Here is a 23346-nt window from a genome sequence, read left to right as displayed (position 1 = left end):
ACCCATATTGACTTCCGAGGTCAGGGAATTAAAAGCCAGCGTTGTGTATGCACGTTCTTTTGATGTGGCCCAATGAAGTCGGTCTTCACACTGCTTGTAAATCCAATTTCTCAACCTGGAGGCGTCTTTTAAAGAAAGCGGTTATTAATTTACTCAGAATAGCGTGTTATTTCTCGCTCCCAGCCCGGCCAGCCGTCCACATAGAGACAACCTGCCTTATCCCCGCAACGTAATGGAATAATTAGCTAATTTTCTTTTCCTTTGAGCTTTGGGAGAGAGCGAAATAATAAAAGGAGAGAAACAGCGGGCCCAGGCAACGCCTGCTGCAACGCTGGACTAGTTAATTAAGTGAGCTACGAAGGAGATGGGGCGAGAACAACACTGGAGCTCGATGTCTCAAATAACCACTCAGTCAGTGTGACGCTAATGGCTATTCCCTCTCAACAGTGAGGAAATGTATTGGAATGATGGAATGGTGCAGTGTGGCCATTTATTCGCTAGATGGCGCTGTATGTTTGTGAATGCCAGAGCTGTATAGTGTACTAACTAGGCTACACAGTGGTGGAGGAGCTCCTTGAATGCCTTTACATTCTTGTAATAATGGTGTTACTTTAAATGAATGTAAGTAATTAATGAACTATCGGTAAGGCTTTTAGTATCAATATTAAGTATCCAATTAATTACACCTGGTAGTAGTCTGTGTTGCTGTAGGTTTCATTTTGTTTCATTTTCATGGCTTTGGGGACTGACATCCTTAAAGTGTTTGTGTTTTCGAAGTTGTCCTTGCTCTGTTGCTAAGGTAACATGTGAAATACATGAACTGCGTAGTGTGTTAAATTATGCCAAGGACAGATTGACTGGGTATTTTTGTGTGTGTTTACGAGCTTGTGCACGCAGACATATTCTCAATTTCTCACTTAGAAATATAGCTGGCTTTTTCTCGCTCTGCACACCGGCGCTTGTCACTCAAATCTCTAATTGGCCCAGAGTCTCATGAAGTTCTGTGGATGATTTCCCTTTGTTTCTCCGTCTCTCTCTCTCACTCACTCACTCAGCCTCACCCAATGTTAAAGTCCCAGAAACACTGCTCTGTGTTACATTACAGTACTATGAAATACGTGGATGGCTATTGATTCAGGAACTGTTGCAGTTCCCCCTCCAACCCCAGCGAGCTCACCCTGTGCAGTGAACATTATACACACTCACTGCTGAACAGTAGAGGTGAGCAAAGCCAAGCCCTCTCTCTTGGATGACATACAGTACCAGTCCAAAGTTTGGACACACCTACTCATTCAAGGGTTTTTCTTTATTTTACTACATTGTAGAATAAAAGTGAAGACATCAGAACTATGAAATAACACATGGAATCATGTAGTAACCAAACAAGTTTTAAATCAAAATGTGTTTTAGATTCTTCAAAGTAGCCACCCTTTGCCTTGATGACAGCTTTGCACACTCTTGGCATTCTCTCAACCATCTTCACCTGGAATGCTTTTCCAACAGTCTTGAAGGAGTTCCCACATATGCTGAGCACTTGGTATATGCTGTTTCCCTTCAGTCTGCAGTCCAACTCATCCCAAACCATCTCAATTGGGTTGAGGTTGGGTGATTGTGGAGGAGAGGTCATCTGATGCAGCGCTCCATCACTCTCCTTGGTCAAATAGCCTTACACAGCCTGGATGTGTATTTTGGGTCATTGTCCTGTTGAAAATAAAAGCTAGTCCCACTAAGCGCAAACCAGATGGCGTATCGTTACAGAATGCTGTGGTCACCTACTCTGTCTCACAAAGGCACGGCGGTTGGAACTAGAAATCTCAAATTTGGACATATTTCCACCGGTCTAATGTCCATTGCTCGTGTTTCTTGGCCCAAGCAAGTCTCTTCTTCTTGTTGGTATCCTTTTTAGTAGGGGTTTCTTTGCGTGAATCAGGCCTCCATGGTTGAATTGCTGCAGTCTCCTTTGAACAGTTGATGTTGAGATGTGTCTGTTACTTGAACTCTGTGAAGCATTTATTTAAACTGCAATTTCTGAGGCTGGTAACTCTAATGAACTTATCCTCTGCAGCAGAGGTAACTCTGGGTCTTCCTTTCCTGTGGCAGTCCTCATGAGAGCCAGTTTCATCATAGCGCTTGATGGTTTTTGCGACAGCACTTGAAGAAGTTCTTGAAATGTTACTTATTGAATGACCTTTATGTCTTAAAGTAATGTCGGACTGTCATTTCTCTTTACTTATTTGAGATGTTCTTGCCCTAATATTGACTTGGTCTTTTACCAAATAGGGCTATTGTCTGTATACCACCTCTACCTTGTCACAACACAACTGATTGGCTCAAACGCATTAAGAAGGAAAGAAATTCCACAAAGTATCTTTTAACAAGGCAGACCTGTTAATTGAAATGCATTCCAGAGGACTACCTCATGAAGCTGGTTGAGAGAATGCCAAGAGTGTGCTAAACTGTCATTTAAAAAAATTATGTTTAGGTTAATACATGATTCCATATGTGTAATTTCATAGTTTTGATGTCTTCACAATGTAGAAAATAGTCAAAATTAACGAAAAACCCTTGAATGAGTAGGTGTCCAATGTTTTGACTGGCACTGTAGGTCCCATTTATGCTTTGCGAAAACCAAACACTGCATTCCACAGTAAGAACCTTATACCAACGGTCAAGCATGGTGTGGGAGTGTGATGGTTTGGGGATGCTTTGCTGCCTCTGGACCTGGATGACTTGCCTTAGAGATTACTTCCTTCTATTACCTGAGAATTCTACAGGAGAGCGTCAGGCCAGTTGTCTGTGAGCTGAAGCATAAGCGCAGCTGCAGCAAAACAATGATCCAAAACAGACAATCAAGTCTACATTTGATGTTTTGGAATGGCCTAGTCAAAGTCCAGACCGAATCCCAATTGAGATGTTGTGGCAGGACATGAAACGAGCAGTTCATGCCTGATAAAACCCACAAATGTCGCTCCGTTTAAAAAGCAGTTCTGCACGGAAGAGTGGGTCAAAATTCCTCCACAGCGACTTGAGAGACTGATCAACAACTACAGGAAGCGTTTGGTTGGAGTCAGTGCCTTAAAGTATTTGCCCCCATTCTAAATTCTCTAAATTAGATAGAAGGGAACCTGAGTGAACAAATAACAATTACATACTCATTTAATTTCATTTATTTCATAAACAAAAGTTATGCAACACCAACAGTAATGCCCCCGTGTGAAAGTAATTTCCACTTTACACTCTAACTGGTTGTGCCACCTTTAGTTGCAATGACTCCAACCAAATGCTTCCTGAAGGTGGCACAACCAGTTATTGAGTGTAAAGTGAAAATTACTTTTTCAACAGGGGCGTTACTGTTGGTGTTGCATAACTTTTGTTTATGAAATAAATGAAATGAAATCAGTATGTGATATTTGTTCACTCCGGTTCCCTTCGATCTAATTTTAGGTTTGCGTTGAAGATCTGACATTCAGTATAAAAAAAAATATATATATGCGAAAGTCGAGAATTTAGAATGAGGGCAAATACTTTTTCACAGCACTGACTCCCAACCAAATGCTTCCTGTGGTTGTTGATCGGCCGCACACAAACACACACGCCTTCTTTCTTTCTCTCCCCTTTCCTCCCTACTTCCCTCCCTCCCCTTTCCTCCCTACTGGCTCATCGTAGTGTTCCTGACTAAGCCATCCAGAACTACACGAGCTCATTCGCCGTACTGTACTGTACCATACGCCCCAGGCTGCTAGTCAGGGTTAATTGGTGTCGAGCTGAGCTGTATTTAATGGTTAACGTGGGTTGTTGTTGCAACGCCATCTTCCCCTCAGCGGAGGTCTCTTGTCTCTTCCGTCTCTGCAGATTTGGTGTCTCTGTGGCCTGCCAAAGCAGTCACGTCGGTCGTCTGTACTCTAACTATGCTTGGCACTGGGAGAAGGACAGTCTCTCTGTATCTCTCTCTCTCTCTCGTCAGTCAGGTAGAGATAGAGACACAAAGGGGAATGTGGTGGGTACTGTTATGCTGGCCTAGCCGAGGTGGAGGCATGTTCTATTGCTATGCTGCACCACACAGCGAGCCGCTGCTGACTGGAGTGGGAGGGAAATGGGAGGAAGGGGGTGGATGTGAAATTTTAACCACCTCTCTCGGTGGGTAATTTGAGTCGCCCCTCGATCAAAAGGAAGGGACGCCAGCACTTTCGCTACAGTGGCGGCTTGTTCAGCGGGACGCACACTGAATGCCTGAGGGATTAGGCAACATATGAACTACCAACCTGGCTGCATGTTGTTGTCTGTCAAAGGATTTATAGTGTGTCCCATTTGCTCTGATGAATAGTGCTGTACAATGATTCCACTAGTGATTATTGTGTAACATGCATATCCGCGTATTACCATATCTGTAGACATTGCTATATCATTGGTAAGGGAAAGGGGGATACCTAGTCAGTTGTACAACTGAATGCATTCAACTGAAATGTGTCCTCCGCATTTAACACAACCCCTCCGAATACTGGCACGTACTGTGTGATTTCTAACCCTCTGAAGACTGGCATGTACTGTGTGATTTCTAACCCTAAGGCCTGCATGGTGTATATGCTAGCTTTTCTTGTGTATTGCTGTCGATTTTACTGACCTGCAGATCTAGTCTTAGGAACTGTGCCATCCGGATTATACAGATGGCCATTTTTATCTGCATTGGTTGATATTGTTTGTGTGTGCACTGTATATGTACAGTCTGTGTTAGTACTGTATGTGCCGTCTATTTTGCACCTACAAGTCATCTGTTGTCTTTCCCCTCCATGCAGTCGGGGAACGTAAAGCTGTCCAAGCCGGTGGCCCTGTGGACCCAGCAGGACGTGTGCAAGTGGCTGAAGAAGCACTGCCCCAAGCAGCACCAGATCTACAGCGACTCCTTCAAGCAGCATGACATCACAGGTGCGCCCGCCACAGCCTGAGTCTGTCTGTTTCGTCGCGTTTACTGTTGCCACCGTCGCCGTGTCAATCATCCCCCTAACGAGCCCCTCCAAGGTCACACCCGCCCACCCGCCAACGACCCGCCTGCCGCATAGCGACGAAGGCTAATTGCCACGCACTCAACCTCTCGGAGCACGACTGATTACATTAGAATGTTTATTTGCAGCTCGCCGTGACTGGCGAAATTGAGCACTTCACCCATAATGCACTTAGGCCGTGAGGAAACCGAGGTCGCTGGGGTTAAGGGCTCAACCGGAGCACACGGCAGCGGCGTTCCATTAAGGGGTAGAAAATGCTAGCTGAAAAATGCTACTTTCCATTAAGATAAGTAGGAGCTGGCTACATACAGTAAGAATCCCACTTATCCCATGTCAGTAACATGTACATAAACAAATGAAATAGTAAATGATGCACTATGTAATGAATAAAGAAAAGGGCCCATTTCATCCATCTCATTTTGCTCATGAGAACCATCACCACGAGTTTGGCTAAATTCAAACTTCCTTGGTGATAAACTTAGATTTTAAATATTAGATCATCTTAGCACGTTGTCTCCAAATATGCATTTCCTCATTTAGCCCGCCGATAATGAAACAAGCACATGACCTAAGATGTTGTCTCACAATTAGTGTAATGACCTGCAGTTGTGGGATGTTTTTGTCTCAGGATCAGAGGAGTGGATACGGGGTTAACCACCGGCCCAATTAGCGATAACGATATGCACAAAACACGCTAGTAATTCCCCTCGTCATCCCGACCAGCATGAATTAACAGACTGCAATTAAAACAGGCCAGGCCATACCAATCGGGCTCGCAATGCAATTTGCATCCCAATCATGCAGAAATATCGTGCATAATTTTTTCACTAGATTAGATTTAAATAGAGCAAGCAAATCATGAGGAATGTAGTATTGTGATTGAGAACCACACTGTGTAAACAAACTAGTCGAATAGGAATAAGTACTGTGTACACAAAACACAACTAGAAAGATCTATTGAGTCCCACTGGCCGGGGAAATTGAGTTGGAAATTGAAAACGCTGTGTTTGTGGTTCGTTTCTGGTCTGATTAGGAGAAGGCCCTTTGTTTGATAGGACTCACTTTTGCCATGGTATCTATGGTAACAGAGTAGTAAGATAATATTTCAACAGTCAGAGAGAACCCAACGCTCTTGTAGGAAGTCAATACTACCAATTTCATTGGTCTTGGCCCACTGGTCATCCTTTCAGAAGTAGCAAATCAATACAGGGCACCATATCCAAATCATAACTCTGACACGTCCCTTATTTATGTCCTAGCTCTGACAGTGCAAGATATTTTACATCTCCGGGCTTTGCAGCAGCACTACGTTTTCACTTCTTTGAACGACTTCAATATGCAGCCGTCGGTTGCCATCCCCTGCCAGCAACGTCGAGCGGCAGCCAAAGTCAAAATCAATGTTTCCCATCCGAGCGCCTCGATTGCCAAGATCCCCCCCCACCCACCTCTCTCGACGCTCCCGAAAGACCGCCTCCGAGTTTGACATTAACACCGAGCTGTCATTTTTAAAAATGCATTAAAGCATATTAAGGTGTAATTAGATATTAGTCCCCTAATCTTGTGTAATTACAAAGACTGAGTCGTGGCAGCGAGCAAACAGCGTAGTGTGGTAAATGAGTTTAGTACACATTTACTGATAGCGTAAGTGTAATTAGCGGAGAGGTGCACAAACATATGTAATCAGAAGAGGGAAGTGAAGGGGTTGCCGTCGATTGAATCGCACTCCCCTGTCATGGAGCGGTGCATTGAATGAATTAGAACATGGTGATCCAATGGCCGCCCACTCCAGACAGATAAAGAAAGGAATTGGATTAGATATGAGACAGTTGGGCTGTGTATCCCCAAATGGCACCCTATTCCATATGTAGTGCACTACTTTTGACCTATAGGGGCCCATATGGCTCTGGACAGAAGTAGTGCACTATGTGGCAGGTAGCCTAGTGGTTAGTGCGTTGGGCCAGTAACCGAAAGGTTGCTAGGTCGAATCCCCAAGCTGACAAAGGTAAAAATCTGTCGTTCTGCCCCTGAACAAGGCAGTTTAACCCACTGTTCCGAGGCCGTCATTGTAAATAAGAATTTGTTCTTAATTAACTGACTTGCCTAGTTAAATAAAGGTTTTTTAAAAATGTAGGGAATAGAGTACCATTTGGGACACACACTTGCAGTCAAAAATGTAAGAATCAAACAATCTAAAGTGACTGTAGGGAAATGGTGCCGTTTTTAACAGCGTTGGTTCTATTCCGTGGTTCACCTCCGTAAGAGCATACTGTAAGAAGGATAGTAGTCTTTTATTGTAATATCGAGTGTTTTGTATGTATCACCATGTGCTACTGGAAAAACCCTGACTGCTGCTTAACCCAGTTGAACACGTTGCCCACCGCTTATAAATGTTGTAAAACGTAAAAGTTAAAAGTTATACTACTCCCTCGGTCCATCTCTCCCTTTACAAATCACAGTGGCACATATTACACAGTGGCAACCTGTCGGACACCTACCCAGGCATGTTCAAATCACAGTCGGTGTAGGTTATGATGGGCTAGTGCTCATTCCTCAAGTGCTGTTTAGGACCCAATCAATGCAATGTAAATAGTCCGGGTGGCCATTTTGACTAATTGTTTAGCAGTCTTATGGCTTGGGGGTAGAAGCTATTAAGGAGCCTTTTGGACCTAGACTTGGTGCTCCGGTACCGCTTGCCGTGTGTTAGCAGAGAGAACAGTCTATGACTTTGGTGACTGGAGTCTTTGACAATTACCCAGTAGAAGGGTCATTTAAATGGTTTGTCACCTTTCTCACAGCTCATCAAATATACATTTGCTACCCTGTGCGACACCTACCCAAGCACGTTCAAATCATAATCTACACAGACTGATTTGAACGTGTCGCACAGGGTAGCAAATATATACCCGTGTACTGGGCCATAGGCCTAAACAGCACTTGAGGAATGAGCACTAGCCCATCATAAACTACACCAATGTCTCTCCGAGGACTAGGCATTCAGGCTAAAGGCTACATGCTTATTATTGACGCTCAGCCTGCAAGCGGCTCCACTGTTGACCATTTTAGTAAGTTAATTGATAAACATGACACTACCTGAATATTCTCCTTAGAGGTCTTCACAGGTCCAAAAACGTTCACCCGTTCTCACCCGGAACCGATATGCATCAATAAAAATGAATATAGAAGCCCGTTTCAAATGGACCAAAGGACAACTAGATCCCTTCCGTATAGACGATCCGAGTGAGGGAAGCAGCAGAAAATTTTGTTTATTTTAAATTTTTAAAGCTACTTTATTAACCGGAGCTAGAGGGAGAGGGGGGCCACTCTAGCAGGTGCGGGAGGGGCCGTACTGTGAGCGAGTGACATGGGGAGCAGGGAGGATGGGAGGGGAGACAGAAACCAACCAACCAAGCCATCTCGCACTATAGCTGCCATAGCTAGGTTATTTATCATCAAATGTGATTACGTAGAACCGGTGTTGGATTGCATCAAACCGGGAGACGCTAATTAAGCTAGGCTAACTGAGGCTGCAGTGCATGCGCTTTCTCATCCTACAACTCCATTCAGAATATTAAGTAGCAACCTGACTATCTGTTGGCTGTTGGTCATTGTAGGCAATCAATTCCGTCATTTTAATTCCATTTTCCATTGATTACATATCTCCTAACTTTTGCCTCACGGTGCGAGGCTCTCTGACTGTAGCCTATTGCTGCTTTGAGGACTTATGATTGGCCAACCGCAAGCTACACACGCCACGTTCCACTCTCATGAAAAGCAAGAGCCGCATTATTAATGATACAATTTCTCTCGCTCGCTCTACTGCAGCAGTCTCCTTTGGATCTGTATGTCAGTTAAAATTACACATACCCACATACCTGTGACTATTAAATGAGATCTGACCCAAAGCTGTGACATTATTTTGAATTCTGGACCTGCTCTGGTCCTGGATCGGGTCTCTGGTATTTGGGTAGACGTGGATCCGTGAAGACCTCTAAATCTCCTAGCAAATGACCCATCTGGACAGCAGTCGGGTAAGAGAGACGGAGGCAATTGTCAGTTAGTCATCCCACTGATGAGGTGATTTTTCTTTTAAGTGGGCCTTGATTATGTCTTGACGATGTCTGGATCTAAGCGGGTGGATTGCTTGATTATGAGGTTAGATTAATCCCAAGTGATCTTAAATGTAGAATTCTGAAGGATGCAATTGATCCTCAATGATTGTGAGAAAAACATTGTGAGTGATACTCCGACAGTGGAACGAACGTATAGTAAGTGATCCAATTGGATCTGAGTGATCTGGAGAGCCACGATTTTGATCCTCTCACAAATCAAATACAATTTATTATATTGTTCCTCTGTGCTAGTTAATAAACAACGATTAGTGACCAGATACTGTAGCTGGGCAGTGACTCTGCATTAGCATCCTGCTGAGGTTGCAGTCTGTGCATCTGATTATCCCTCTGCTGCTGTGCTTGGCTTCATTCAGGAAGAGGGCTGCAGCCCATTGAGAATGATGCCCCTCTTTTCTCCAGTCAAAAATAACATTAGCATCTCATTTGGAAACGATCTCAGAGCATAGTCCATCTCATGGACATTTGGGAGCAGAGTTTTATTTAGAATATCGTGCCTAGGTTACTAAGAGTCACATCATGGTCACCATGTATTTGTAATGTGTGCCAGTAAGCCAAGTACTAGTAAAGGATGGTATACACAGCGTGTTGGGAATGTTAACTCTCCTATTTTACTTAGACGACAGTGGGCCACATTAAATCGGCTCGTGGGCCAGATCTGGCTCACAGACCACCAGTTTTAGACCATTATAGAATATTACGTTGATAAGGATGTATTGTTCATTGCATGAAAGGAATTATTGCATATGTGGAAGGTAACCAGAGACTCCTGAGACATTCAGTAGTCTATACCCACTTACACAGAAGACCCACACATGCAGCTGTGTCTGAAGGTTTTATCTAGGAGATCTACATTCTCCCCCTCTATCTCCAGCTCCAGCCAGCCCAGCTCGTACTGTCAAACACATGTATGTTTGCTGACTGGAGCCATTTGGAGAGAGTTGGGAAAGTGAGGTTAATTTGCTGCTTTTGTGCCCCTGTCCTCACCCTCTGCTGCTCCACAGAGCAGTAATTAGCATGGCTTTTGGTTCAAATGCAAAAAGGGACAGATCCCGCAGGGGTGCTTGTGTGTGCTTGTGTGTGCTTGTGTGTGCTTGTGTGTGCTTGTGTGTGTGTGTGTGTACTCTAAGCCCCATTCATCAAACGCGGTGGTTGACTGTGCCAGGCCATAGATTAATCTGCCAGCAGCCCCACACTGAGGGAGGTCTGCACTCCCCCTGCCCATTAATCTAACTCCTGGTCCGTGGGCTCTGTGTGTGTGTGTGTGCACTGCTGTAGGTTTGTATATGTAGATTTATGAAAATGCTGACTTGAATAATGTATATTACAGTGTCTGTACCTTTTATAGGGGGGAGTAGTCATTTTCAATAGTAACTCATATTTGGATGAGGAGGAGGCAGTGCCTCATTCCCAGGCAGGTTTGGGGTAATGATATAGAGGGGCGGACAGTGAGAGAGGGCAGAGCTAACACCGCCAGCCAACAGGCTACAGGGGTAATGATATAGAAGGGCGGACAGGCTACTGGAGAGTGGGAAGAGTGGGAGTGAAATTTAAATCCAATCAATATTGTGCAACTGAAGAGGCAGAAGTGGCTTAAATCATTTTCTCTGTCAATTGGCCAAAGATAAGTGGATACAGGAGATTAAGTAAAAAGGGAGCTTTGTTGTCTGGCAATGTTCCCATCAGACGGGTCTAGAGGAGAGGAAATTATTACACTTATTCAGATAGAAACCCTCTTACCTTAGCTGGGGTTGAGTCAGAGAGAGAGAGAGAGAGAGTGTGTGTGTGTGTGTGTGTGTGTGTGTGTGTGTGTGTGTGTGTGTGTGTGTGTGTGTGTGTGTGTGTGTGTGTGTGTGTGTGTGTGTGTGTGTGTGTGTGTGTGTGTGTGTGTGTGTGTGTGTGTGTGTGTGTGTGCATTAGGGCACGGTTAATCGAATATCCAGATATCCTGAACGGACGTTGGTATTTGATTACTTGAGTGAGTGTTCATTTTTGGAGTAGGCCTATTTTAACAATGAAAAAGATTTGTCTAAATGAAATAATCCTTGCGACGTTTTTATAAAACGGTGCGTTGAGCTACTGCTGAGCATTTCGCCGTCCAGACTGCCCTGACACCGGTATGCTGTTTCCCCCACTTCAAATAGCAGTTCTTCTGTCATGGCAAAAATCTCTGTCGCTGTTGCTGACAAATGACCAGAGAAAAGCACCCTGTCCCATGTTTACCTTTGCAATGTGCATCGGCGTCGTTCTGATCGGTCGAGCAATTACTTACTTTAAGAATTTTGACTACCCGAAAAACTGACATGATATTATTCGAATAGTAACATAACCACTCTCTAAATAAAACAATGTTACCTGCCATGATGTGACCCATTTAGGAAATAGCTACTCTAACTCCACCACTGTCCCAATGGTCCCGCATTTTGGAGACACTGTGCTTTTGTCTTAGCATTCCACTCAACCCAACGTTGTCTAGTCAGTCCTGTACAAGTCTCCTCTTCCTCTGCACTCTTCCTCTTTTCTTACTTTTTATGTTCTCTTTTTTTTTTTCAAATCCACACCCAGTCCCTCTCAACCTAATCTCTCTCCAGCTCTCCTCTTCTCTCTCTTCAGGCGTTCTCCACCTCATCCTCTACTCCTATCTCCTTTCTTCGCCCGGACATGCTACGCTGCTCTGTGTATTAATTGTGGTTTGATAAATTCCCTGTTGTGGCTTCATGTGATTGTTGAGTCAATGACTCAGAACCGCAGTGGAGAGAGAGAAGTCTGGACCTCCACAGAGGCGTTTCGCCCGGCTGCTACTGGAAGGAGAGGCGCCATGTTGGCACCGCCGCCAAAAAACTGTCCGCTTGGCTCCGAATTGCTCTTATCTCGACGCATCTTAAGCTGTCCACAATCGTTGCAGTCCTATCTCCTTTTAACTCTGAGCTGTTGATGACTAAAGATGTGTTATTATAGCAGTTGTTTAGTCATTGATCTGAAAGCGTTATCTCTCATACGTCCTGTATGGCTGTTTGTTTGTAGAACAGATAGCCATGAGGTTGTCACGTTCCTGACCTATTTATGTTAGTTTTTGTGTGTTAGTTGGTCAGGACGTGAGGTTGGGTGGGCATTCTATGTTTTCTGTTTCTGTGTTGGTTTTGGGTTACCTGGTATGGCTCTTAATTAGAGGCAGGTGTTTGGCGTTCCTCTAATTAAGAGTCATATTTAGGTAGGCGTTGTCACAGTGTTCGTTGTCATGTGTTGTGTTAATTGTGTATAGGTGTGCGACGGGTCTTCGTACCCAGATTTGTTTTATTTTTTCCGTGAGTGTTATGGAGCAGATTACTAGGACTTTAATTAAAGTACTCCATTCTACACTCTATTTGACTCTCCTGCGCCTGACTTCCTCTGCCACTTATACACGCCAACGTTACAGAATCACCCACCACCACGCTAAGACCAAGCGGCAAGGGAAAAATAAACGGAGTAAGGGACAGGAGAAAAACAAGGATTTCTGGACATGGGAGCAGATAATGAATGGAGAAGGTCCCTGGGCTAAGGCAGGAGAAAATCGCCGTTCCCAGGAAGAGAGGGAGGCAGCTAAAGCCCAGGAGCGGTGGTTTGAGGAGGCAGCAAGGAGACGTGGCTGGAAGCCCGAAAAGCCATGGGAACAGGTGGAGGCACTGAGGAGAGCAGAGGCTACCGAGGAGAGGAACCGGAGCTATGAGGGAACGCGTCTGGCACGGAAGCCAAAAAAGCCCGTGAGTAATTCCCAAAAATTTCTTGGGGGGGGGCTAGGAGATAGTGGGCCAAGGGCAGGTAGGAGACCTGCGCCCACTTCCCAGGCTTACCGTGGAGAGCGGGAGTACGGGCAGGCGCCGTGTTACGCAGTAGAGCGCACGGTGTCTCCTGTACGAGTGCATAGCCCAGTGCGGGTTATTCCACCTCCCCGCACTGGTAGGGCTAGATTGGGTATTGAGCCAGGTGTCATGAGGCCGGCTCAACGCGTCTGGTCTCCAGTGCGTCTCCTCGGGCCGGCATACATGGCACCTGCCTTACGCATGGTTTCCCCGGTTCGCCTACATAGCCCGGTGCGGGTTATTCCACCTCCTCGTACTGGGCGGGCGACCGGGAGCATTCAACCAGGTAAGGTTGGGCAGGCTCAATGCTCAAGAGAGCCAGTACGCCTGCACGGTCCGGTATTTCCGGCGCCACCTCCCCGCCCCAGCCTAGTACCTACAGTGCCTACATTACGCACTAGGCTACCAGTGCATTTCCAGAGCCCTGTTCCTCCTCCACGCACTCTCCCTGTAGTGCGTGTATCTAGCCCGGTGCCTCCAGTTCCGGCCCCACGCACTAAGCTACCAGTGCGTCTCCAGAGCCCTGTACCCACTGTATCTTCTCCCCCTACTAATCCTGATGTGCTTGTCCTCAGCCCGGTGTCACCAGTGCCGGTACCACGCATCAGGGATAGAGTAGGCTTTGAGAATACAGTGTGCCCTGTCCCTGCTCCCCGCACTAGTAGGAAGGTGCTTATCATTAGCACGGTGCCTCCAGTTCCGGCACCACGCACCAGGTCTACAGTGCGCCGTATCCGGCCAGAGCCATCCGTCTCCCCAGCGCCATCTGAGCCATCCGTCTCCCCAGCGCCATCTGAGCCATCCGTCTCCCCAGCGCCATCTGAGCCATCCGTCTCCCCAGCGCCATCTGAGCCATCCGTCTCCCCAGCGCCATCTGAGCCATCCGTCTCCCCAGCGCCGTCTGAGCCATCCGTCTGCCAGGAGCCTGCAAAGCCGCCCGTCTGCCATGAGCCTGCAAAGCCGCCCGTCTGCCATGAGCCTACAGAGCCGTCAGCCAGACAGGAGCCGCTAGAGCCGTCAGCCAGACAGGAGCCGCTAGAGCCGTCAGCCAGACAGGATCTGCCAGAGCCGCCAACCAGACAGGATCTGCCAGAGCCGCCAACCAGACAGGATCTGCCAGAGCCGCCAACCAGACAGGATCTGCCAGAGCCGCCAACCAGACAGGATCTGCCAGAGCCGCCAACCAGACAGGATCTGCCAGAGCCGCCAACCAGACAGGATCTGCCAGAGCCGTCAGAGAGCCATGAGCAGCCAGAGCCGTCAGAGAGCCATGAGCAGCCAGAGCCGTCAGAGAGCCATGAGCAGCCAGAGCCGTCAGAGCGCCATGAGCAGCCAGAGCCGTCAGCCTGCCATGAGCGTCGAGAGCCGTCAGCCTGCCATGAGCGTCGAGAGCCGTCAGCCTGCCATGAGCGTCGAGAGCCGTCAGCCTGCCATGAGCGTCGAGAGCCGTCAGCCTGCCATGAGCGTCGAGAGCCGTCAGCCTGCCATGAGCGTCGAGAGCCGTCAGCCTGCCATGAGCGTCGAGAGCCGTCAGTCTGCCATGAGCGTCGAGAGCCGTCAGCCTGCCATGAGCGTCGAGAGCCGTCAGCCAGCCATGAGCATCGAGAGTCGTCAGTCAGCCATGAGCTGCCCTTCAGCCTGAAAAGGCTAGATACCCAGAACTGCCCATCAGTCCAGAGCTGTCTCTCTGTCCGGAGCTGCCTTTCAGTCCGGAGTTGCCCCTCTATCCTGATCTCCCTCTCTATCTTTATCTACCTCTATAGTCTTATCTATCCCTCTGTCTTGGTTTATCTCTCTGTCCCGGTATTGTCATTATTAGATTTGTTATTAGGAGGATTTTGTGGGGGAAGTAAGAGGGTGGACATTCTTGAAGGGAGGGGGCTAGGATGGATTATGGTGGGGTGGGAACCGCGCCCGGAGCCTGAGCCACCACCGTGGTTAGATGCCCACCCAGACCCTCCCCTAGACTTTGTGCTGGTGCGTCCGGAGTTCGCACCTTGTGGGGGGGGTACTGTCACGTTCCTGACCTATTTATGTTAGTTTTTGTGTGTTAGTTGGTCAGGACGTGAGGTTGGGTGGGCATTCTATGTTTTCTGTTTCTGTGTTGGTTTTGGGTTACCTGGTATGGCTCTTAATTAGAGGCAGGTGTTTGGCGTTCCTCTAATTAAGAGTCATATTTAGGTAGGCGTTGTCACAGTGTTCGTTGTGGGTGATTGTCTCCTGTGTCTGTGTTATGTCTTACACCATACGGGATTGTTTCGGTTGTTCGTTTCGTTTCGATGTCGTCTGTTACCTGTACGTAAGTTTATGTTTAGTTATGTAAGTTTATGTTCAGGTCTCGTCAACGTCGTTTTGTTATTTTGTAGTTTGGAAAGTGTTTTGTTTCGTTTCGTGTGCCATCGTAATTTATAATAAAGATGGCTTATTTCCCTGAGCCTGCGTTTTGGTCTGAAGATCCTTCTCTCCTCACCTCTTCCGAGGATGAGGAGAGCGTCGCCCGTTACAGAGGTAAAGCTAAAGAGGTGTCTCTGTTGAAAGGCAGATTTGTGTCGGATTTCGGATGAGGTGCCAAGTGACGGTTGGTCGTTATTTATAGACTCCTCAAGTGATCCTTTAACGTTCATATTGTAGTTCTCACTCACATCCCATTTTACTGGCCCTCGTAGACCAGTAAAATGTCTATAGTTAGCGACTTTGTATTTGTGTAGTAGTCATCATTAAACCATACAGGAGCTGGCATTACAATTGTATTTTATTTTTTGGACACATTTAGCGTTTTTGCCGCACTTGCCATAGTCATCCGCAAATAAAGTGTTTTGGCAGAGTAGATTTTCCGATGCTGTAGTGCTGGGCGATATAGGCAAAAAACAATATCGTGACACATTTCTTGAACTGATGCGATAACGATACGTTTATAACCTTAATCTGCTGGGTTTATATTTTTAAACTACAACTACTAGTAGTTTGATGGTTGTAGCCATCAATTGTCGCATTTAACGAATACCCATATTAGCAAAGTTATTTATTTCAAACTTCACATTTCTCTAGTATAGGCTACTTATTGTAATGAACAATATCAGCAAAAGGCCTGCGATAAGTGATCGGTATGGTGTTGGTAATTTTCGGTTTATCGTCCCAGCTCTACAATGCTGTCAGCTTTATACCACCAACACACAGCCTACTGTAGCTTGTCTAAGGGATCTCTTTGTGTGGTAATTTATGGTTGCATAAAGCCTAAAACTGTAATAAATCACCAAAAGTAACTTTCAGAAGATGACCTAGCCTACAATGCTTTCACAAAACACCCTTTTTTGTTATTTTTGTTATCTCAAATAATGAGCCGTGTCAGAGAAAGTAAATATTTATTTATTTTATTTATTTCACCTTTATTTAACCAGGTAGGCAAATTGAGAACAAGTTGTCATTTACAATTGCGACCTGGCCAAGATAAAGCAAAGCAGTTCGATACATACAACAACACATAGTTACACATGGAGTAAAACAAACATACAGTCAATAATACAGTGAAAAATAAGTCTATATACAATGTGAGCAAGTGAGGTGAGATAAGGGAGGTGAAGGCAAACAAAATATAAAAACAAATAAAAATATAAAAAGGCCATGGTGGCGAAGTAAATACAATATAGCAAGTAAAAAAAACACTGGAATGGTTGGTTTGCAGTGGAAGAAAGTGCAAAGTAGAGATAGAGATAATGGGGTGCAAAGGAGCAAAAATAAATAAATGAATACAGTAGGTAAAGAGGTAGTTGTTTGGGCTAAATTATAGATGGGCTATGTACAGGTGCAGTAATCTATGAGCTGCTCTGACAGCTGGTGCTTAAAGCTAGTGAGGGAGATAAGTGTTTCCAGTTTCAGAGATTTTTGTAGTTTGTTCCAGTCATTGGCAGCAGAGAACTGGAAGGAGAGGCGGCCAAAGGAGGAATTGGTTTTGGGGGTGACCAGAGAGATATACCTGCTGGAGCGCGTGCTACAGGTAGGTGCTGCTATGGTGACCAGCGAGCTGAGATAAGGGGGGACTTTACCGAGCAGGGTCTTGTAGATGACCTGGAGCCAGTGGGTTTGGCGACGAAATATACACAAAGTCGTTAAGTAACAAATCGTTATGAAAATCTACAGTGCTGTTGGAGGAGTGGATGGGAGGAAGGAGCTCGGGGATGAAAGTGAGAGCATGTGAGACCGCCGTAGACCCGCTGTGAGACCGTAAACCAGGGAAAGTTAACGGCTGCTAGCCAATCAGGAAGAGCGATCCGGAGCCCAGAGTCATTAGGGTAAACGAGCAATGGGCTCTACAGGGGTCGGATTTATGCATAGTAATCACCGGGAATTATCTACTATCTAGCTCCCCAATCCCGCACACTGCCACAAAGGCCTTCCATAACGAGCGTAATTAATTAGACTGTACTTTCTCCACTGCGTTTTTATTACCGGATGAAATCCGCCACTTTTTTAAAACAAATTATATTAAAGAACATTAAATTAGGGATAATAAAATCAAGAGCTCCCAGAAGGAGGTGCCTATGGGTGAAAGATGAATAATTATGTTAAGTATGTTATGTCGCAAGATGAAGATATTTCTTCAGTGGTTCATCGTTGGCTGCTCGACGCTACCTGCTAGCATACCCGCGCAGAAATTGAATAACATGTATTGAATGGATAGACTAGAGCAGGGATCATCAACTAGATGCATTTTTTTTTTCTTGAGCAGATGGTCGTGGGGCCGGAACGTAATTACAAATCATTTGTAGACTGCAGATTGACCGCAAGAAGACCAAACTGATATATTTGACTAAAACACAATAATTTCAAACCTTGCTTACATTTGTATATGATCACGTCTCTCTATTTTGATTGGAAATTTAAATTACTTGGAGCTGATTTCCTGGTGTTTTTACATGTCAAGCACTGAACATAAAAAAATATATATATGCTTTTTTTTTTGCTCAGAAAACTAATTTGGCCCACTGGCTGCCAGTTGGGGAACCCTGAACTAGAGAATCATGGTTTGAGAATAGTCCCCTTGATGAGATCTACACATAATGTAAATGGGATATTTCATGGATGTACAGTGGGGAGAACAAGTATCTGATACACTGCCGATTTTGCAGGTTTTCCTACTTACAAAGCATGTAGAGGTCTGTAATTTTTATCATAGGTACACTTCAACTATGAGAGACGGAATCTAAAACAAAAATCCAGAAAATCACATTGTATGATTTTTAAGTAATTAATTTAATTTAATTAATTTAATTAATGTAATTAATAATTGCATGACATAAGTATTTGATACATCAGAAAAGCAGAACTTAATATTTGGTACAGAAACCTTTGTTTGCAATTACAGAGATCATACGTTTCCTGTAGTTCTTGACTAGGTTTGCACACACTGCAGCAGGGATTTTGGCCCACTCCTCCCTACAGATCTTCTCCAGATCCTTCAGGTTTCGGGGCTGTCGCTGGGCAATACGGACTTTCAGCTCCCTCCAAAGATTTTCTATTGGGTTCAGGTCTGGAGACTGGCTAGGCCACTCCAGGACCTTGAGATGCTTCTTACGGAGCCACTCCTTAGTTGCCATGGCTGTGTGCTTCGGGTCGTTGTCATGCTGGAAGACCCAGCCACGACCCATCTTCAATGCTCTTACTGAGGGAAGGAGGTTGTTGGCCAAGATCTCGCGATACATGGCCCCATCCATCCTCCCCTCAATACGGTGCAGTCGTCCTGTCCCCTTTGCAGAAAAGCATCCCCAAAGAATGATGTTTCCACCTCCATGCTTCACGGTTGGGATGGTGTTCTTGGGGTTGTACTCATACTTCTTCTTCCTCCAAACACGGCGAGTGGAGTTAGACCAAAAAGCTCTATTTTTGTCTCATCAGACCACATGACCTTCTCCCATTCCTCCTCTGGATCATCCAGATGGTCATTGGCAAACTTCAGACGGGCCTGGACATGCGCTGGCTTGAGCAGGGGGACCTTGCGTGCGCTGCAGGATTTTCATCCATGACGGCGTAGTGTGTTACTAATGGTTTTCTTTGAGACTGTGGTCCCAGCTCTCTTCAGGTCATTGACCAGGTCCTGCCGTGTAGTTCTGGGCTGATCCCTCACCTTCCTCATGATCATTGATGCCCCACGAGGTGAAATCTTGCATGGAGCCCCAGACCGAGGGTGATTGACCGTCATCTTGAACTTCTTCCATTTTCTAATAATTGCGCCAACAGTTGTTTCCTTCTCACCAAGCTGCTTGCCTATTGTCCTGTAGCCCATCCCAGCCTTGTGCAGGTCTACAATTTTATCCCTGATGTCCTTACACAGCTCTCTGGTCTTGGCCATTGTGGAGAGGTTGGAATCTGTTTGATTGTGTGTGGACAGGTGTCTTTTATACAGGTAACGAGTTCAAACAGGTGCAGTTAATACAGGTAATGAGTGGAGAACAGGAGGGCTTCTTAAAGAAAAACTAACAGGTCTGTGAGAGCCGGAATTCTTACTGGTTGGTAGGTGATCAAATACTTATGTCATGCAATAAAATGCAAATTAATTATTTAAAAATCATACAATGTGATTTTCTGGATTTTTGTTTTAGATTCCGTCTCTCACAGTTGAAGTGTACCTATGATAAAAATTACAGACCTCTACATGCTTTGTAAGTAGGAAAACCTGCAAAATCGGCAGTGTATCAAATACTTGTTCTCCCCACTGTATATATTGTGCAGCTTATTGTATGTAGCAAAGTTGAATGCAGTTGAAGGCAGCATTCAGAGAGACGGTCCTTTTCGGTCAGTTATGCTTTAGTTCACCTTGAGGTGCTTCAGAGATCTGAAGTGTGATCCAAATCCAAACAATTGATCAATTTCATTAAATATACATTGTTACTTATGGTGTTTATTTTGGGTGGGAGAGACGCATCAGTCTTATCTCATGAGGGGTTGGTTTTAACCTTTCTTTCGCTCTCTCTCTCTCCCTCTTTCCATCCAGGACGGGCTCTGATGAGATTGACGGACAGGAAGCTGGAGCGAATGGGCATCATGCAGGAGGGCCAACGGCAGTACATCCTCCAGCAGGTCCTGCAGCTCCGCGTCAGAGAGGAAGTCCGAACCCTGCAACTACTCACGCAAGGTATACAGCGCATTCGGGAAAGTATTCAGACCCGTAGATTTTTTCCCACATTTTGTTACGTTACAGCCTTTATTCTAAAATGGATTAAAAAAAATGTTTTCCCTCATCAATCTACACACAATACCCCATAATGACAAAGTTGTAAAAAAAAATGTTTTATATCACATTAACATAAGTATTCAGACCCATTACTCAGTACTTTGTTGAAGCACCTTTTTGCAGCCATTACAGCATCGAGTCTTCTTGGGTATGACTCTACAAGCTTGGCACACCTGTATTTGGGGAGTTTCTCCCATTCCTCTCAGCAGGACCTCTCAAGCTCTGTCAGGTTGGATGGGGAGCATTGCTGCACAGCTATTTTCAGGTATCTCCAGAGATGTTCGATCGGGTTCAAGTCTGGGCTCTGGCTGGGACACTCAAGGACATTCAGAGACTTGTTCCGAAGCCACTCCTGCTTCGGCTGTGTGCTTAGGGTCGTTGTCCTGCTGGAAGATTAACCTTCACCCCAGTCTGAGGTCCTGAGCGCTCTGGAGCAGGTTTTCATCAAGGATATCTCTGTACTTTGCTCCGTTCATCTTTGCCTCGATCCTGACTAGTCTCCCAGTCCATGCCGCTGAAAAACATCCCCACAGCGTGATGCTGCCACCACCATGCTTCACCGTAGAGATGGTTCCAGGTTTCCTCCAGACGGGACGCTTGGCATTGTCTATAGAATTCAATCTTGGTTTCTCCTGGTCTGAGAGTCTTTAGGTTCCTTTTGTCAAACTCCAAGTAGGCTGTCATGTGCCTTTTACTGAGGAGTGGCTTCCGTCTAGCCACTCTACCAAAAGGCCTGATTGGTAAAGTCCTGCAGAGATGGTTGTCCGTCTGGAAGGTTCTCCAATCTCCACAGAGGAGCTCGGGTCAGAGTGACCATCGGGTTCTTGGTCACCTCCTTGACCAAGGCCCTTCTCCCCCGATTGCTCAGTTTGGCTGGGCGGGCAGCTCTAGGAAGGGACTCGGTGGTTCCAAACTTCTTTCATTTAAGAATGATGGAGGCCACTGTGTTCTTGGGGACCTTCAATGCTGCAGACATTTTTTGGTACCCTTCCCCAGATCTGTGCCTCGACACAATCCTGGCTTGGAGCTCTATGGACAATTCCTTCGACCTCATTGCTTGGTTTTTGGTCTGACATGCACTGTCAACTGTAGGACCTTATATAGACAGGTGTGTGCCTTTCCAAATCATGTCCAATCAATTGAATTTACCACAGGTGGGCTCCAAGTTTCAGAAACATCTCAAGGTTGATCAATGGAAACAGGATGCATTTGAGCTCAATTTCGAGTCTCATAGCAAAGGGCTTGAATATTTATGTAAATAAGGTATTCCTGTTTTCGCTTTGTCATTTTGGGGTAGTGTGTGTGTGTGTGTGTGTGTGTGTGTGTGTGTGTGTGTGTGTGTGTGTGTGTGTGTGTGTGTGTGTGTGTGTGTGTGTGTGTGTGTGTGTGTGTGTGTGTGTGTGTGTGTGTGTGTGTGTGTGTGTGTGTGTGTAGATTGCTGAGGATATATAAAAAATTTTAAAAAGATATCCATTCTGTGTGGTAGTGTCTCAAATGGCCCCCTATTCCCTATATAGTGCACTACTGTTGACCAACAGTAGGAATATAATGATTAGGGTGCCATTTGGGATGCACATCATAAAACCCCTGTCATTGGTCATGATAATTCCTGTTTGACCAGTGACCAGCTTTAAAAATGATAGCCTGTGAAATGATAGGTCATTTCACTCACCTGATTGCATGGTCGTGTGTCTTTACATTCAATCAGTTTAAATTGTTCTCTAGGCAGACAGCCACCTGCCCCAATCAGCACTACAGCCAATTTATGTGTGTGTTTCTGGGACCTACTCTCTACAGTCTGTCTCCCCATATCAGATCATCGTCCAAGCCCAACACTGAGTAACTGACCCCCTCACATCCAGTCATTCTTAGCGATTCGTCTCTCCTCAGAATCACTCGCACTGACACGCCCACATCACCACTGGCAACTGGAATCAGCCTCATCCCCATCAACTTGTCTCTTGCTGTCAACGCAGACCGCTTTTGCCTCGGGGGCGAAACCCAAATACTGGGAAACTGTTCTCATCATGAATTCCAGGAAAACAGTTGGAGTTGTGTTTTCGCTTTTGATGCCCTTTTCTTATTGCCACTCTTCTCTCTCTTGCCACTTGTTTTGGCCTTGCAGTGCTGACGAGCAGAGAGCGGGAGGGGAGAGAGAAAGACCAGTGGATAGGCAGGAACAGACTAGGGCCCCCGGGCAAGTCCACTGTAGGTGCTACTGCTGGGAAAGAGTTGAAAGAAGGGAGAACAAAAGGGGTAGAGAGGGGCCTCTTTGTCCCTAGAACGCTGAAGCTTGTGCTACTAGAAATACTGCTGTGAGAGGAGTAGTGAGAATTAGAACAGTGAGGGAAGAGAGGAGGTGAGAGAAGGAGAGAGAAATGGTGATTGGTGTGAAGAAAGGAGGAACTGCGAAAAGGAAGAGATTGAGGGAAGGAGATGGACAGAGGAGAACTAGTTTTAGTGCATATACTGCGGAAAGTGCTCGGTGGGTCAATTGTGGGGGAAGCAAACACTGAAGGAGGGTGACAAGATGATAGAGGGAGAGAGCCTGAAACAGAGGAGAGACAGTGTACTTCAGACACATTTGGAATAAATGTGTGGGAAGGCTAACAGCTGGAAAGCACCTAATGGTGAGGGAAGTTGAGAAAAGTGACATGTTTTTTTTGTTTTTTTTGTGAGAAAAGTAGAGACTGAAGGAGAGATGAGGAGAGGAGATCGCTGGTGTAGTGATTAACCTTTAAGGCACAGTGGGCCATGGGAGGAAAATGGATTCCCATCTCTCACTCCCTTCATCGTTTCCACACCAGAGGGATGATTCTGAAGGATTCTCTACTTTTTATCAACAAAAAGGGAGAGTTGTCCTTTCGCTAAACAATAGTAGTCAAGTTAGGGAAAGAAGGTTTTTAGACTGCGGAGCACATTAGTAAAGCGTGATAGTGTCATTGTTTGCCTAAACGGGCAGTTCCATTTTCATAACTTTGTAGCAACGGTTGTAGTAACGGTTGTAGCAACCCACCTTCCTCTTACAGTACAGTATCACTAATATGATTTGGCATTAACTGATGTAGTTGGAATTTGTGCACAACGTCTTTCATGAGATTGAGAGTAAAGAGTTCAGGCTTGGATCCATTTTGAACATCCATGTACCT

General features: G+C 45.6%; 1 protein-coding gene across 4 annotated transcripts in view; it reads left to right on the top strand.

Moving 5' to 3' along the window:
* Positions 1–23346, top strand: part of LOC139554285 (sterile alpha motif domain-containing protein 12-like) — a 116965-nt gene that overhangs the window by 32792 nt on the left and 60827 nt on the right. For all 4 annotated transcript variants that reach the window (XM_071367056.1, XM_071367057.1, XM_071367055.1 and 1 more), the window contains exons 3-4: positions 4794–4923; positions 19958–20098. In XM_071367056.1, the coding sequence (XP_071223157.1) occupies positions 4794–4923; positions 19958–20098 (271 nt within the window). The remainder of the gene's footprint in view (positions 1–4793; positions 4924–19957; positions 20099–23346) is intronic.

Source organism: Salvelinus alpinus, chromosome 26 (assembly GCF_045679555.1).
Source record: "Salvelinus alpinus chromosome 26, SLU_Salpinus.1, whole genome shotgun sequence".
In the NCBI taxonomy this organism is placed as follows: domain Eukaryota; kingdom Metazoa; phylum Chordata; class Actinopteri; order Salmoniformes; family Salmonidae; genus Salvelinus; species Salvelinus alpinus.
This window is presented reverse-complemented; position numbering and strand designations above follow the sequence as displayed.